Source organism: Myotis yumanensis, unplaced genomic scaffold (assembly GCF_028538775.1).
Source record: "Myotis yumanensis isolate MYYU_CA2020_CCGP unplaced genomic scaffold, mMyoYum1.0.hap1 SCAF_4, whole genome shotgun sequence".
Taxonomy (NCBI): domain Eukaryota; kingdom Metazoa; phylum Chordata; class Mammalia; order Chiroptera; family Vespertilionidae; genus Myotis; species Myotis yumanensis.
In genome coordinates, this window is record NW_027223755.1 from 43,610,087 (window position 1) to 43,627,042 (window position 16,956).

The 16,956-nt window shown below is 44.0% G+C and overlaps 1 protein-coding gene across 4 annotated transcripts in view; it reads left to right on the plus strand.

Annotated features, from left to right (window-relative positions):
• The window catches only part of RASGRF2 (Ras protein specific guanine nucleotide releasing factor 2), a 186,249-nt gene that overhangs the window by 154,083 nt on the left and 15,210 nt on the right, over window positions 1-16,956 (plus strand). For all 4 annotated transcript variants that reach the window (XM_070412262.1, XM_070412264.1, XM_070412265.1 and 1 more), the window contains 2 exons: window positions 2,162-2,268; window positions 13,363-13,475. In XM_070412262.1, the coding sequence (XP_070268363.1) occupies window positions 2,162-2,268; window positions 13,363-13,475 (220 nt within the window). The remainder of the gene's footprint in view (window positions 1-2,161; window positions 2,269-13,362; window positions 13,476-16,956) is intronic.

The following is a 16,956-nucleotide window of genomic DNA, read 5'->3' on the forward strand; positions in this document are numbered from 1 at the left end:
AGGCCTGTACTCTAATTTGATTAATAGACTTTCCCCATTTCCCATCCTCTTTTTCTGCCTGTCCCTTATGGATAACATATATATTTTCTCACCAATTGCTTCAAAGATATCTTTTCTTGGAGTTCTACCATTTCACAGTTTGTCAAGGTGTGGTTTCCATCTATTTATCTGGCTTGGGATTCATTTTGATTCCTAAGCCTGCAGATTCATGTCTTTCATCAAGTCTGAAGAACCCTTTTCCTACAGTGCCTCTTTCTAATTTTTTTTCTCTTCTTCTGACACATTTCTAGACACATATTGAAAATTCTCTTACCTCTGTGTCTTTTAACCCTTATTTTCTGTTTCCATCTCCTTAGCTCTTTGTACTACATTTGAGTAATTTTATTAGATCTAATTTTCAGATCTCTTTCTAGTTCGCTCTTTCTTTATTCAGCTGGGTCTAATCTGTGTTATCTCTCTGTTGGATTTTTAATGTCATCTTTTCTGTTTTTCAGTAATAATTGAAAGCATAAATTTACTAAGAAGAAGCTTTATGTGGTTCTTGTAAAATCTGACTTTTAAAATACTTATTATTCTTTCCTCATGTTTTCAATTTACATTTTACATCTTTAGTCTTTGTAAACATTTTAATTTTGGTTCTTATAGTTCTAGTACCTGAAATTCTTGGTAGTAGTGATGCGGGGAGTGAGGAGTTCTTGATCCCTGTGTCTACTGATCCTTGTTCATGGTGGAGGGTTTGTGTGTTTTGTAATTTTGATTGTGAGTTTTTCTTCAGGGGCTTTCTCAGTGGTAATCCAGTACAGGCTGAGGTTGAGTGTGTGTCCCTTCAGAGAGGTTTTGTGTGTGCTTTTGTCAGGAGCCCTATGGCTATCACCAGCCTGGGCCACTTTCTCTTCTAACTTCTCAAGTAGAGGTGCTTATCTAACTGGATGGCTGGTGGTGTTCCTTTATTGAGATATGAAACACGAGGAGGACAAGGTTTGGTGGAAAGGCCATGAGTTTGAAACATCTAAGAGGAAAATGTCAAGAGGAAGTTGGATATATGTATCTGGAGCTTAAAAAAGAGATCTTGGATATAAATACTTTCTTATAGGTGATCATAGGATGAGGTTTCTGTTGAGCGATGGTAGAGATATCTTGAATACAGGGACATGGAGGTTATTAGTGAATTTAATGGCAACTGTTATGGCGGTGAGATGGGATGAGAAGCTTGGAGTAGGAGATGAGGAAATGGAATCAGTGATTTAGACAACTTTCAATAAGTGTTCCAGGAAAGTTATGTAAAGCTTGAATTAATTTTTAAAGAAAATGTATAACTAATTAATTATGGTTAATTATGATTGGAAGGCAGAATCTTTTTAAAAAGTAAAAAAATATTAAACTAGTTTCTTGATAGTGAAAAGATTGCTAAGATGGAGACATAGGCCAGCACAGAGAGGAGTCAAAGGGCACTGAACCAATATTGAGTTATAATAATAGGTAATATTTATTGAGTTTTACTATTGTTTCAGGTACCATTCCAAATGCTTAACATATATTAAATAACTTAATCTCCACAATAACTCTATGAGGTAGGTATACTTATTATCTCATGCAGGATATGAAGAAACTGGTCACCAGAGAGGTCATGTAATTTGCATGTTAGGAGAACAGAGTTTTAATCCAGACTGCGGAGTTCATGTTCTTAACCACTACACAATACTGCTTCTCAAAATAGCCATGCACAAAGAAGTATTTGCATGTGGAAGCCAAGATACAGGCTCATCCATCTACAAGTATTGAAAATGCTATTATATAATCAGCATAATATAAACTAATGCTGACCCAAATACTTGTTTAAACTTCCCGGCTTTATATTATAGAACAAGACAGGCAGAAATGGAAGTGTCATTTGACCAACTTTAGCTTTAATCAGTGACCTTTAATAAACATGCACATTGTTCATTTAATTGCACCTGTAATTCTGGTGGACTCATTTCTGAGGTTATACAGGTAAGTAAGCAGAGTTCACAGCAGTCAGAAGCCACTTGCATCTCATTGCCAAAATGTATCATCTCAAAATGTGAATTTCATTAACAAATGTCCTAAAATAAATGACTTTTTCCAGGTCCCTGGGGACTGGCTTTAACAAGAACATGTGTGTGTTTCTTTCCTTCCTAAGGATTTAACAACACGGACAGAATATGTGACAAAGAGTTTATTATCCGTAGAACAGCCACCAATCGAGTACTGAATGTCCTCCGTCACTGGGTCTCAAAGCACGCGCAGGTAATTCAGTGGCCTCATTCATTAATTTTCAAGATTTTTTAAAATCATCTTTTTAAGTCTTATACATGTACAATGCCTCCTGATTCTTTGGGATGAGAATTTCAAACCTTGAAATTGGAATGTAAGAAGGGAATAAGAGGACACACATGCTGATCAAAACAAACACATGTGTATTGCCAGCGTCTACTGTTTCAACCTACAAGTGATGTGCCCTGTGGGCCCTAGAGCCACAGCAGGGCCACTGTACTAAGCCGCACAGAAACACTGTTCACAGGGGCCTCTCTGTAAGTGGAGTTGTGCCAGGTGCACTGGTGTTCACTAGAGGTAAACAGCAGGTGTCCCTGGAGGTAAACAAAAGGTACCCCCTGGAGGTAAATGGCAGGAGTCCTTGGAGGTAAATAACACCCTAGTTCCAGACGCTGGTTTCTGGGAAGGGAGTGTTTTCTCAGCCTGATTCATCATTGGGGCTCCACGAAGAGCAGTTAGAGCAAGGCAAGGAAGGCTCTTGGTAATGGATTGGTTCGACAGTTCAAATACAGAGAGCTGGTTTCAGCTCATGTTCCTGGAGGCCACACTGTGTGCCCTCCTCTCACCGACTGTGGGTATAGCCTGAACCAGTGAGCTCAGAGGAGGTGTGAATGCGACCCCTGACTTGATGGACCCTAAGCAAGCTGACCACCCTGATGCTCAAAGAAAGAATAGCAACTCAGCTTTATCCAAGTTCATCTAAAGGTATGTACTCCCTTAAAAGCAATGTCCAGCTATGAGATGAGACTGCTGGTCTGAAAACCTGCGTTATAATCAGACTCTGCCAATTAACCCCCTCACCTTAGTTATCTCTGGTTTTCATATCACAAAAATGAAGGGCTTGAACAAGAGGATTTTTCATTATCTGAGTCATTTTGTGCTAGTTGAGTTCATTTAAGGAAGAATGTAGCATTATTGTGGCATCCTTATTATTTTGATTAATAGCTTTAAAAAAATGAGTAGGAAGTTGGACCCATTTAAAAAATACAGGCCAACATGGAATGATTGTGTTTTTCCTCACATGGTAGACTATCCAGGGACACCACTTCATTTTATAGAAAACAGAAAAGCTACAATGAAGCAACAGGGTGTAAATTCACCCCCAAATAATTAGATAACCAAGTTTACCACAAAGTATTAGGTATCATGTATTGATTTCTCATTTCTTATCAAAGGTGATGAATATTGGCAGATTCTACCCTAAACTTGAGTCAGGAGAAATAAAAAGTTGCAAAGGTGTAGGTGTTAGTTCTCCTTAGATGTCATGCTCAATTCCCTCCACCCCAATGTAGTGCCAGAATGCTGTTTCTTTTTCTAGAACCTTCTTGCTTTTTCTTTTTTTATTGACATTAAAAAAAACCCTTTATTGTTGAAAGTATTACATACGCCCCCACCCACCCATTGCCTTTTCTTTTCTTTAGTAACTATTTGGTAAAAAAGAATGTTTCATTTTTTTTTCCTGATTCTAAAATTTTGCACCTGTTAATATATTCTGCCCCAGTTTCTCCTCATTTTGTGCACTTTTTCACTCATTATTACCTTTTGTGTTGAAAGCAAAACCATGAGGCCAACCTGGGTTCCTCCCATATGCCTGTCGATGGATTAGCAAGAGCAGCAGCCCAGGGTCGGGGCACCTGTGTCTTTCTTCCAACCCTGCCACTCTGTCTTCTCTGGTGCCATGAGCTAGTCACTTGGCCTCTCTGGGTGTTAATTTTCTCTTCTGAAAATGAGAACAACTACCACCCTCCTACCTCCTCCAAGGATGTGGTGAGAATTAAAGGCTATGTTGAATTGAAAAGCATGAAAGGCATAAAGTACAGTATAGATATGTGTGACTAAATCCCTCCAGCTTCCACATTTCATCACCCTACAACTAGCCCATAAGCTCCTTGCAGACTGGGCTTGTCCCTTTCATCCCTGTGTCTCCCTTCACGGGGTTCTGCAATGTTGGGCACATGGTCATAGTGGTCGAGTTGAGTTTGCATATTAATGTTGCTGTTGTTCATCCTCTTGGGGAGGTCATTCTCTAGCTTTTAAAGTTCCCACCTCAGCCGAGACCGAAATCAGGGCTGCGTGTGTGGAGAATCCAACTTAAGGACATGTTTGTATAGTCCACACACTTCATGAGAGTCTCTGGCTGGGAGCCTTTATATGTCATTTGCATGATTCCAGATGCCAAGGTGTCTGCAGGCTCCGGAGCGGCTGAGCTTGTAACGAGATGCTTCTGTGGCTGCTTTGTCTTCTGCGCACAGACCGGTCGGGGAGGGATTTGAGGCTGGCTATAGACAGTTCAGATCTGTGCTCGAGTCTCTGTCCAAGGCCTTGTATGCATGATCTTTAGCAATTTTTGTTTTCTTGACTTGTTTTATTGGCCAAAAAATTCTGAAAAGATACTCTGTCCACTTAGTTGAGGAATTTTACAGGCCACCAAATGGCACTGATAGAGGGGCCTGCAGCTGTGTCCACAGGTTATGACTCACTTCACCAGACTCGGTACCATATGAATGACAATGAAACAATTGCTCATTTTCTTAATGGTGGGCTTAAGGGGAATATTTTTATGAGATCAGACAAAAATGATCTACTTACATAAAAATTTCCTTTCCAAAGGAGTGTATGGAGGGAAGGTTGCTGCTCCCCTTTCTGTGTGCCCACCTCCTTCATTCAGTCACTAATAAGGACTGAGCTCCAGAGTGTGCCAAACACTTGGGTGGATGTAAACATGAGCAGGGTGCCAGCGACCTCTGACCTCATGGAGTTCCCAGCCATTGGAAAAGATGCCCACTAGCAGATGTTGCACTTAGTGTAATTACTGGGTGACAGGCTAGTAAATCTGCTTCTGATCATCTCAGCCTTGAAGGCAGAGGACCAAAAGCCTGCACATCTTTAAGAGAGTTGCTAGGCCACTAACCAAGATAAACGAAGGGCCCAAGAAACTGACCCTGGGAGCAGTTGTGATCACCCACCTGTGGGTGAGGCAGGAGAGCTCAATGAGTAGGTGTTTCCAGAGAGAGCTGTCAGTGTAGTCCTCTACCTCTCGGGGGAAGAAGAGGAGATCTTCCTTCTCACTTCAACCAGGTGAGAGAAGCTCCCAGGAAATGGACCCTCCTCTCTATTAAGGTGAAAGGTGTTTGCTGGGGTGAAGTGAAAAAAGGTGGGTTGTTGGGAGTGAGTGGCATTCATTCATGCTTCTGTGAAACAGGTGGGCCAATGGGCAATCGGTCTGGGTTGCCCTGGATGCTGCCCAGGATGACTGCCTGGAGGGAAGAGGTAGACCACTGGCAGCCCAGGGCCTGGGGGAGTTGAAAGTGATCCACAGGAGACCGGACATTTCCTGAGTCAGCGTAGCTGGCCGTAAGTCTCCGATAGAAAGAGCTCTAAAAATCCCACCAAGTGCCCCATAAGAGGAAGAGCTAGTCACTGTCCATCTGCCACATTCAGAGGAGCCAGGGCCGGCTCCACCTGCTCCAGCATGTCATACCGGGCTACGTCCTTATCCCTGGGTCCCAGCCTGGATCAGAAGCCATAGCAAGCAAGTGGAGAGGAGATGATGGAGAGAGAAGAAGGGGTATCCATGTGGGCTTCCAGGCTTGAAGCAGCCCAGGCGAGGACAAGAGGGGAACATCTAAGTCTGGACTGAACTGGACTTTTGATTACTATATTAGACTGGACATTTTGACAGAAGAAACAAGATGGTTCTTATAACTGAAAGGCTTTGGTGCCTGCCTAAAACTACATGCAGGGTGGGGAAGGACAGACCATGGAGCAGTTTAATGGGACTGGTGAGAAGTAGTCCTTCTGCTTGGTGATTCCATCATTGTTTATGATGCAGGAAGTGTAGGTAGCAATTTCACAGTTACTTTCCTTCAGGAGTCTGTTTTGTGTCACTTAAACAAATGATTTTTTCTTTGCTAAAGGTGGATGTGGGGAGTGCTCCCTCCCTCTAACAGCCACTGAGGACCTGGGCTGTGAGCAGGCTCCTGCCCAGCCTCCAGGGGTCCCTGGCCAGGCAGCCGGTGGAGCAGAGCTCATGCTGTCCCAGGGAAGGGTCAGAAAACCCTGCTGTCCTGGAGACCCCGGATACCCCACCTGGCAGGTGGGTTAGGATGGCTGCCCCACCGCTCCTGGGGCCTCAGAGTGCAGTGCGGTGCCTGGGGCCCCACTACTTCCCGTTGACCTCTGCATATCGAAGCTAAGAAATCGCAAATGTCCACCAGTACAAACCAGTGTTTGTTCACACAGTCGATGTCCCATGAAAGCAGCCAAAGTGAAATAGGGAATGCTCTGTTTCATTTAATTAGGCCAGCAACTGAGGTTCCTTCTGGCTCCTCCTGATTTCAGGGGCCTAGTCTGGTGCTCACTTTCACACTCTCACAGCAGATCCTGCCCAGGTGATTTTATCACCATTTGTCCTCTCATTCTCCCCTCTGGACAGACTGCCTTGGGCATCACATTTCCTTCACTGGTGAGGACTCAGGTGAGGACAGAAATCTGGAACCATCAGTTCTATCTGGATTCTAGTGTTAGCTGGCTATCGTCCTCCTCTGTAAAACTGCCAAAATGATCTGTATGGGGTTCTCAGGCACAAGTGCATTATGTGTCAGATTGCTCTAAAAAACATAAAATGTAAGAATCTATCGGATAGATATGGATCTTCTTTTTATTTTTTTTTAATCCTGAAGATAGATTTTCATTCCCATACTCTTTTTTTCTGTGCAGGCCAATAACCAAGTAAGAAGCTCCTAGTTCAGTGATGGCGAACCTTTGGAGCTCGGCGTGTCAGCATTTTGAAAAACCCTAACTTAACTCTGGTGCCGTGTCACATATAGAAACTTTTTGATATTTGCAACCATAGTAAAACAAAGACATATTTTTGATATTTATTTTATATATTTAAATGCCATTTAACAAAGAAAAATCAACCAAAAAAAATGAGTTCGAGTGTCACCTCTGACACGCGTGTCATAGGTTCGCCATCACTGTCCTAGTTCCTTGAGCTCCATACCTCAGTTTTCCCCTCTCTTTTATACATCTCTATTATTATCCTTTAAACAGCCCCTGAGCTTCCTGTGCTTGTCTGTAACAGTGCTCGGCGAGACATTGCAGCAGGATCAAAGTCAGTGTGAAACAGGATTAAATGGAACTTATTTTCCTTTCCCATTAGTTGCCATGACAGAAATTTCGCTTCCTCTGTAGAGCCAGTGGGATTCGTTAGCCTTTGTGGATGGATTCGCTGGGAGAAAACACTGGGAGGCCCCACATGGGTTTCACGTACACCGATCGCTTCTCCTCTGCTGTAAGAGGTCTCTGAGGGAGGTGCTGTGAGGAGCCCTTGTTTTTCCCAAGTCGAGTTCTACACTCTGGGACTTTGGAAGCACTTCTGCGGACCATGGCAGGCAGGGCACAGTCCTCAGGCCCCTCCCTGGCCAGCAGCCACCCATTGCGTGAGAGCTACCTGGGGACCCCACGGAGCCGCAGGGCACTGGGGCCCTGGCTGCTTTGTTCAGGCCCCAAGGTTCCGCCTCACTGTGGCCTTTTCATTGTGTTCCTCTCCTGCCCACTCTGCTCCCAGTACCATCCACCTGTATCTCCTGATCGCTTTGCACGGAGCTGCTCCCTGGATGCGGGTCACAGGCTCCACTTCCAGGGCAGCCCTGTGACTCTGAGTCTCTCCTCTCCATGGGGAAGGGATGGAGTACAGTTTGCCTTCCAGCTGTCTTCATCCGCCTTTTCTCCTCAAATGGAGCAGGGCATGGAGAACATTTTCCAGAGGCTTCTGTTTGAGTAAAGCTCAAAGATCATTTTGGGGGCATAAATTTCAAAAAAAATCAGGAAGCAGACCCTTTTCAAATATTTCTTTTCCCCTTCAATCTTTGTCATTGTCTTGAAAGCTGTAATCCATATCCATTAGCTGCCTATCTGGAAACCAATGGAAAACATAGCGTCGGGGGGAGGGAGAGTCCTCTTTTTTCTGATAAATGCTTTTTTAAACAAACAAAAACAAAAAACCGACAGATTCTCTTTAAAGGCTTGAAGATGTAAGCGTGGGAGCTATCTGACTTTAAGGCTGTGGTGCAGTATTTAAAATTCTTATAAGCACAGCTGTTCAGGTCTAGAGTCTGGAATTTAGCAACTCATTCAAATGCAGAGTCATCTGTTAGAAAATGATCGAATGGATGATCTTCTGCACAGTTTTTCCTTCTTGCTGAGTTGGTGTCATTCATTGCCATTTGCCTCTGCTCAGTTATTTTTGTCCTAACGTACCTTCCACAGTTTGCATTGTGCCTTTTCCTAGTAGCCTCCCACTTCACATCTGCTAAAATCATTTCCCAAACTGCCAGTTTAAGAAGAATTAGGTCGCTTATTACCACTTGTCTCAAAATCACATCCCCTTCCCATGAACTTTTGTCCATTCATTCAATAAACATTGGAGGGCCCACCAGGAGCACCTGTGCTTACCGAATTTGGGGGCTCATTATACCTGGGTGTTACTACCTTTTCCTGGTACCCAGGCTCTTCCATGACAGGTGCGCATTTCCTGTGTGTTCCGTTCCTCTTGGACGGTTCTAGGACTTTATGAGTAAGTGTTGAGCAGCTAGTGGCAAGGTTAGCATTACCTGGTATTGCTTCCTAGGGTTTCATTCCAAACTCAATGCCTTCCCTTGTGTTTTTCAATTAGGCTGTTCTTTCTGTCGTGGTGAACAAAGAGGCTTTTAACATATTTTTGTAGTTAGGTGATGAGAAGTGCTGGAAAACCTTGCCTGTCACTTTTCCACGGAGGAACCCTGATTCAGAATCCAGGTTGCCCAGAGGTGGCAAGAAGGTCAGCAGGCCGGAGTTGGTGGCGGGCGGACAAGGCCCACAGGCGCCGTGCAGGGTCTCCCTGACAGCTGGTAGCCAGCACGGCCTCCCCTGGGAGAGGGTGACAATGTTGAAGTTCTGAATAAAGATTCATCTCCTTAAAAGAGCTGAAAACCACGCTGGTAAGGAGGCTTGTTACCTCCAGTTTATGAGAATGAGGAATCCCATGGAGGGTACCCTGGTGCTGTCAGGGTTCATTTGCATAGATCTTGGGATGATCACTGGGCATCTCTGCCCAGTTTCCCAGTTGATAAAAGGGCCCCAGATATAACCTAAATATACACCACAATTTAAATTAAATTTTCATCTCCTCCAGTCAAAAAAGATAGAAGACTGTAGTGTGCTTTTCATTTTTCTGAAAATCATTATGTCAAACCCCTTATTGTTGAGCCTAACGCATCCTAAGACCCTTCTTTATAAGTTCTTCGCTCCAGGTTTTAAAATTATTTATGTGGTTTTACTCCCCTCTGCAGTATTTCCACTTTCCTTTAAAAAAAAAAAAAAACCTCTGGCAATTGTTAGGAATACATTGTACTGATTACGGTGAGAAAATTACTCTCATAATTCTCTTTACCCTCAAACTGTGTTTATTGAATCTGATTTCCCCGTGTCCTAGAATTCCCTTGGCTATACGCAGTATATTACTAACAATCACCCTGCTCTCCTGAAAGAATGAATGTAATTTCCATGATGTCTAAACTATCAACAGGGATTCGTTTTAAAGTGCTGGAGAATCTGATTTATTGACTCACAGATTATTTTCCTGTTGTGTGATCTAGTCTTATTAATATAGACCTAAATCTCAACATCTCTATCTCAAATAGTTGCTAGTATAGGTGGGAAGTAGTTCCCGACTTGGCATGGTAACCAGCTACTGTGTTATGTGTCTTGAAGCCCAACCCACCAGCACTGATTCACTGATACCCACTTTTTCTGCAGAGTCTGTGTGGTGTCGCAGTTAAAACCTCAGGCTTCAGCCAACACTGCCTGGACTTGAGTCCTGGGTCTGCCACCTGCTACCTGCGTGACTTTGGCCATGATACTTAGATTCGTTATACCTAGACTTCCTTCCATATAACATGGGAATAATAATGATTGTAACTATGCTGCTACTGAGGGTTAAACTAGATAATGAAGTTATTAAAGTATCACCTAGTATGTGGCAAATTCTCACTGTCTTAGTTATGATTACTGCTCCAGGCATTGCTCCCTGACCTAGAGGAAATACTGACTTTCTAATCATGCAGTAATGTGTTTGAGTAGCATCCGTAAGGTCTTGGGAAAATATCCTCAGCTCACAATACGTATCTCTTGAGGAGGATTATAGCACCATCCATCGGTGATGTGTTCCTAAGCATTTGCTGGGTGCCACTCTCTAGTCCTTGACACTTGCTCAGGCTGTCCCCTCCTGGCAGGGTTTAGACCTGCGTCTCCAGGCCCAGCCTCTCTCCTATGCCCCAGTCAGGCACTACCAAGCTCTCGCCTGCATTTGGATGGCCCCCCCGCAAGCCTCTCTCCCTGGGTTTCACGGGTTAATATTTCTGTCCTCTCCCCATCTGCCCAGACTTCTGTTCCCTCTCTGCCTCTCCCCTAAAGCCTTATGTATTGAGGTGCTCAAGAATAGTAGGAAAAACGAGCTATAGTCTCCTTTTTAGAGATTTAAATGTCAAAGTCTCACATTTTCTGGTCTCTTCACCTTTGAAAGTAAGATGGGGTTGTTGTTGCTGTTTTTGTTTTTTGTTTTTCTAATCGTTTGTCTCCTTATCCCTGCTTCATGAATTGGAAAACAGAAACTACCCTAAATAAACTGTTACTGTGATAACTTCAGTGAATGCCTCAGGTCCTCAGGGTGCCATAGGGTTCACTCATCTGGAGCATGAAGCTTTGTGAGATGACCTTCAGCAGGCAGCTTCCCTACACAGGGCCCTGCTCCTTCTGCACAGGCTGCCAGGTCCAATTCCAAGGCACTGCCCAATCCCAGATAATCAGATGGCCCAAGAGCGCCATCTAGTGAACATCCTGAGTGCTGCCACGCCATCTTCTACCACCTAATAGTCTCATTTCCTACTTCAGGGAAATACAGTCAAAAATTAGATTCTATATAAATACAAAATGGCTGTCAGGAAGATTTATCATGAATACTCTACCTGTGATTTAAATAGTGCAAGTGACTTTTAGCTGCTTCAGATTTCATTTTAACTGGGACTTTTGAATGGCCAATTTTGCATTTTACATGCATTGGTTCAAAAAGGAAATTTTACAGGCTAGGTAGTACATCAGATGATTCAGATTTTCATAGTCAGTTTTGGAGGAGTGTTTTGCATGATTTTTTTAAAGGCAAAGTCTTGGTACTCCAAGGGTGATCCACATCACGAGGGGCTCCTCAGAAAAGTGGAGTCTCAGTCCCCATTCCAGACCTGCTGTGCCAGAATCGGCAGTGGTTTGTGGCCACATGACAATTTGAGAAGTGCGGGTGTAAAGGACTCTTACAGGAGCTGGAGGGAAGACCCATGTTCCTCGTCCGAGCCACCCCCTCCTTACACCTCTCCTCTCGGCCCAGTGGCCCCTGCGGAAACCAGATCATGGCTCCGGCCTTGTCTGTCCCTGGATCAGCTGAGAAAGATTTGAAATCATATGCAGGAAGTCACTTTGAACATGGTAAAAACCTGTGCAAATGTAAGGGGAAATTATGAGTGAGAATTTTCATATTTCAGACTCAGCCATCATCAGACAATCTGCTTACATTAACTACATCAGCGGCAGTGCGAGTATTCACCTGTAACCATTTGTCATGCTCCTAAGAGTGTTTGGGCAGATGTGACCAAGTTTTCAAAGGTCAAAGGTCTCTCTCAGGCTAGTCTTCCCAGAGCTCGAATAATAAAATTATATTCTGTTTTTCTCAACAAGACCGTTCACACAACTCACCTTTCTAGGGTCTCAGAAGGGTTCCCTTTGTAAAGCCCAGCATGCGGCACAGGAGGTGTTTCATGATGCTTGTTGATTAAACCACTAATTAGCCTTCAGCAAGGTCCAACACTGGCCTGAAGTCCTCCACACTAATCTATTTATGATAATCAGATTATTGATATCATTAGAGACCTAACATTACTACAGGAGGATTTGATTGTCTCACTAATAAATACCAACTATTCATTAAGAAAAAGACTCCTGATGGCTGAGAAATCTTCGGTAGTGCACACAGATTGGAGTAGGTGAGATCATTAACTGTTAAAATAAGGGAGAGGGTGGGACAAAGAAAAAACGACAGCAACAAGGCATTACTCTCTTCTTGCATACATTTTAAAAGAAAAATCAACAGCCAACAATCTGCTGGACAATATCGGTGGAATTGTAGGAAAACATATTTGAAGTTCTATAATTGGTAAGAGGTGTTAGCATCTGTGTTGCCTTGGGCCCCTGTCGCTCCCGTTCCGGAAGAAATGGTGCTGATGGTCAAACAGGGAGAGTACAATATTGAGGAAAATGTGTCACATGGTTCTCCACTAAACTGAGGCACAAAAATATTCAATTCAGGTTAGGTTAGACTTTGGCACTGTCTTCATTTTTTGAAATTATAAACTTTTTTTGCTCCTAATTTACTAAATATAACAAAAGTATGTTTTTTAAATTGAATTGATTGCAATTAGTTTTTTAAAAAATATATATTTTTATTGATTTCATAGAGGAAAGGAGAGGGAGAGAGATAGAAACATCAATGATGAGAGAGAATCATTGATTGGCTGCTTCCTGGGGATTGAGCCCGCAACCCAGGCATATGCCCTGACCGGGAGTTAAACCATGAACTCCTGATTCATAGACCAATGCTCAACCACTGAGTCACAGTGGCTGGGCAGGGCAAAGCTCTTCACCCACTGGGTCAACTAAAGAAGGCTCCTGGGAAAAATGACATCACTCCCTGGACTTGAAAGATGAATAAAAATAAAAGTGGAGAGAAGGCACAGTGTTCCAGGCAAAGGAAGCACAAATTTCTTTGAGAAATTCCCATCCCTGGAAAGCCTGTTTGAAATAACAACAACAGAGCCCCATCCCAAACCAATAAGTCAGGACCTCTAGGGGAAGTCTAAGGCCCATACATTTTATTTCCCACACATAGCTCTAGAGAATGTATCATGACCAATAGTGTCACGTATCAAGGAGCTAAACCCTTCAAAACGGAAATTTAAAAATACCCATTTTATTTTGTAGGATTTCGAACTCAACAACGAACTAAAGATGAACGTCCTAAATTTGCTAGAAGAAGTTTTGCGAGACCCAGACCTTCTTCCCCAAGAAAGGAAAGCCGCAGCCAATATCCTGAGGTAAAGGCAATTGCAGGTGCCTATTAATGACATTGGTTGATTTGTGCTGTGTCACAGAAGATGAGATCCTATACAACTAGACGCTGGGGGCAGCAGGGGTTCTGCTCTCAAGGGGGGAGGGTCACCTGTCATCTTCGTTTTCCTGCTATCTCGGGAAGCCTTCGGGCTGAGCCACGTAGGTTGCGTGGAGGGCGATCGATCGTTCCTGTTTGCGTGGGCAGACCGTGGTTTACTGTGGAACCAAAAGTGAAGGGGGGAAGCCTCGAGGGTCCTCCCCTGCGAGCCCAGCAGGCATTGGCAGAGAGGTTTCTTTGCCTCAGTTGTGTGTCTGAGCAGGTGGCAGCGTTTCAGCAGGAGCCTCCTGCAGCTGGCTGTGGATGTGCCACCCAGAGGAGGCATGCATTTTCTTGGCTCGGTTCACTGGTCCTAGACCAGTTTTACTATCAATGTCTCGGGCTGGGATTTCCACATCATGTAGGTTATATAAATCTGGACCCCACACATCCATGTCATAACGGCTTGAACCTGGTTTGGTCTGTCCACCCAGCATCCAAGCAGGTAACAAGCTGTCTTACAGCTTCTTGAACTAATGGTGGCTTTTTTTCTAGTCCACTCTCTCTGCAGGGGCCAGCCGTCGGTGGCTCTGTGCAGACATTTCAGTGTGCACCTCCCTCATGGCTCTGTGGTCTGTCTCTGCTGGGAGGTGGGAAGCCAACAGCATCTGTCTGCCCCGCCTGGTTCTCCTTCCGTGCTCTAACTGCTAGCTCCCTCTTCACTTGCAACCTCTGGAAAGAATCCTTTTTTTCTTCCAAGGTCTGCTCTACTGGTTCTCTGTGATAAGAATGCTTATGTATGGAGGGGAAACCATTTTCACTCAGCCCACCAGGTTGTTCAAAGTCCATCCCTGATGTGGCAATGGCAGATTTGGGTCCGTAACGTTTCAACAACTGGCCCATAAGGCATTCTTAGCCCCGTTAGCTCAAGATCTCATAGCCAGCCCGTTCTCTGATCTAGGAGTTGTCATGGGTTGAATTGTATCCCTCCTCCCCCCAAATATAGTGAAGTCTTACTTATTTGGAAGAAAGGCCATTGCAGAAGTGATTAGTGAAGATGAGGTCATACTGGAGTCAGGTGGGCCCCTAGTCCAATATGACATAAGAAGACGGCCATGTGAAGTCAGAGATGCAGAGAAGATGCACACGAAGATGGAGCAGAGATTGGAGTTATCTGGCTACAAACTAAAGAATGCCAAGGGGCTCACCGAAGCCTGGAGGGAAGGAAGGCCATGCTTGGGGAAGCATAGGAAGGAGATGGTCTGGCAGGTCCCAGAGCTGAAGCAGGAGGTGATGGAACATTCACATCATGAGGTGAAGCAGGGTCTGCACAGGCTGAGCTGTGAACACAGCCTTCGGTCGCAGCAGCATGCCAGCAGCCCAGAGAGTGTGGCCTGGTCTCAGGCCCATTGCTCCTGGTGCTGTTTTTAAGCCTACTGGATTTCTACCATTGAAGGAAACATTTTCCAGGCATGGAACTTGTATAATCCCATTTCCACCTGGTATTTCATTTTAAATGTGCAAATATTAAACTGGTCATACTGACCCATAAATGTGAGGGAAACCCGGGATCCTGGAGTGTTTGTTAAAGCTTTGGGATAGTCAGGAGACGAGAAGCAAATTCAGCCTCTCTTGGAACTGGAGCAGAGCTAGAGGGGACTTCCCATCTGAAAGGAAACATTTTGTGAATATCCCTCCCAGGGAATCTGAGTCATAAGTATGGGAAATATAAACATACCATGTAGTGAAATGTAGCTCTGATATTAGAGATTTATATGCATTCAGGTCATATAACAGGGATACATAAGCATGGAACATGTATTTAAACATATATTACATGAATAAAGCAAAGTGAAAATTGCTGTGATGAGCCACCCTGCCTCACACAGTCGCACAGGGGTTACTTTAAGCTTCGTTGTCATAGGTAGCTTGTTGCCCTGTCTATGAATAAAAATCTCTGCTCAAGAATTTTGTATTTCTAAAACACCACCCCTCCAACGTTGTCCGACTAGCTGGCCCCTGAGCCTCTGCAGTGTGGAGCTTTTTGTAGACAACTCACAGCCCCCAAAGGAAAAGAAACAATGACTAACTTCTTGGAATGTCAAGTGGAATGGGTTCAAGTTATAAAAAGGTGACCCCAAACCTCACAAAGCTCCCAGAAGCAACAGTAGGCTCCAGGAAGAGAGAAAATGTTAACCAACTTCATGGGACCAGAATGTATCTTGGAACATTAGGGTAAGATCAGTGAGGGGAGGAACATTTGACCATTTCTTTCCAAGGGAAGAATATAGTCCATCCTCATAAAAAAGATCTTTCCCATGGGTACACATAGTTATGTGGCCACCGATCTCTCTCCAGAAACCTAGCCTACAGTGGAGAGAATGGCATATACTCTAGAAAACAATCACTTTTATTTCCCATGTGTCGGCCTTCAGTGTGATGTAATGGTCTTTGGAGAGAGAGTCGTGTGTACTCATTTTTTCCCCTCACCTATGTCTGTCCTTTACCCATGAGGACTATTTCCTTCTGCTCACAAATGACTGACATGGCTAATCGCTGACAAGAAGACTGCCCCTCCTATGACCTAAGGATTCTGCTCCCTGGTAAATAGTCAAAAGCTTTTGTAATAGGGGAGGAAGACGAGGAAAGGGAATTGAGTGTGTTCTATGCGGGACCTTAAAGAGGTGCCCCCTGTAAGCTTGATTAGACAAATACAAGTAACCGGAGAGCACAATTGGACCGCACCCTGGCCCGCTTAGGCAATTTCTTTGAGCTTTTGTTTCCTCATCCGTAAAATGGAACTGATCGCACTTACTTTGAAGGGATTTTTTGATACATGAGATAGTGTATGTCAAATGCTTAGCACATACCTGACATGCCATGGGCATATAACAACCCATCTCCGTTGATATTTTATTTTGGGGGATGGTAGTTTGGTTTTAATCAATTCAAAGCACAACAGAACTTCACAATATTATTTCTTTTGAAACCAGTTTCCTCCAGTGGATAGGCTACGTGCTTTGAGACTGTTTAAATATTTTAATACTTTTAATATGTGACTCTGCCTTCATTTTGGAAGACTTAAAGTGCTTGGCTCAGATGGTAAGTTATATAATCAGTATAATTCTGACGCTGAACTTGTGAGGGACAGGACGTACCACTCCCACTGTGAAACCAGCACCCACTTCAGTGATAATTAGCTTCTGTATTTATTCATCTGTTCATTACTTATCAAAAAAGAATTTCATTGAGAGCCGAATGACATGTGTGCAGACACGGCACCAAACCTCGGGGAAGTGCGTCTGGGAAGTGGGGAGAGTTCACCTGCTGGCTTCTGCCTCTCCTGGTTCAGATGTTTGCATGGAGGAAGTCCCCTGAGCTACAAGTGAGTGGGGAGCGGGTGGCTCTGGGCCTTCCACCTCAGCAGG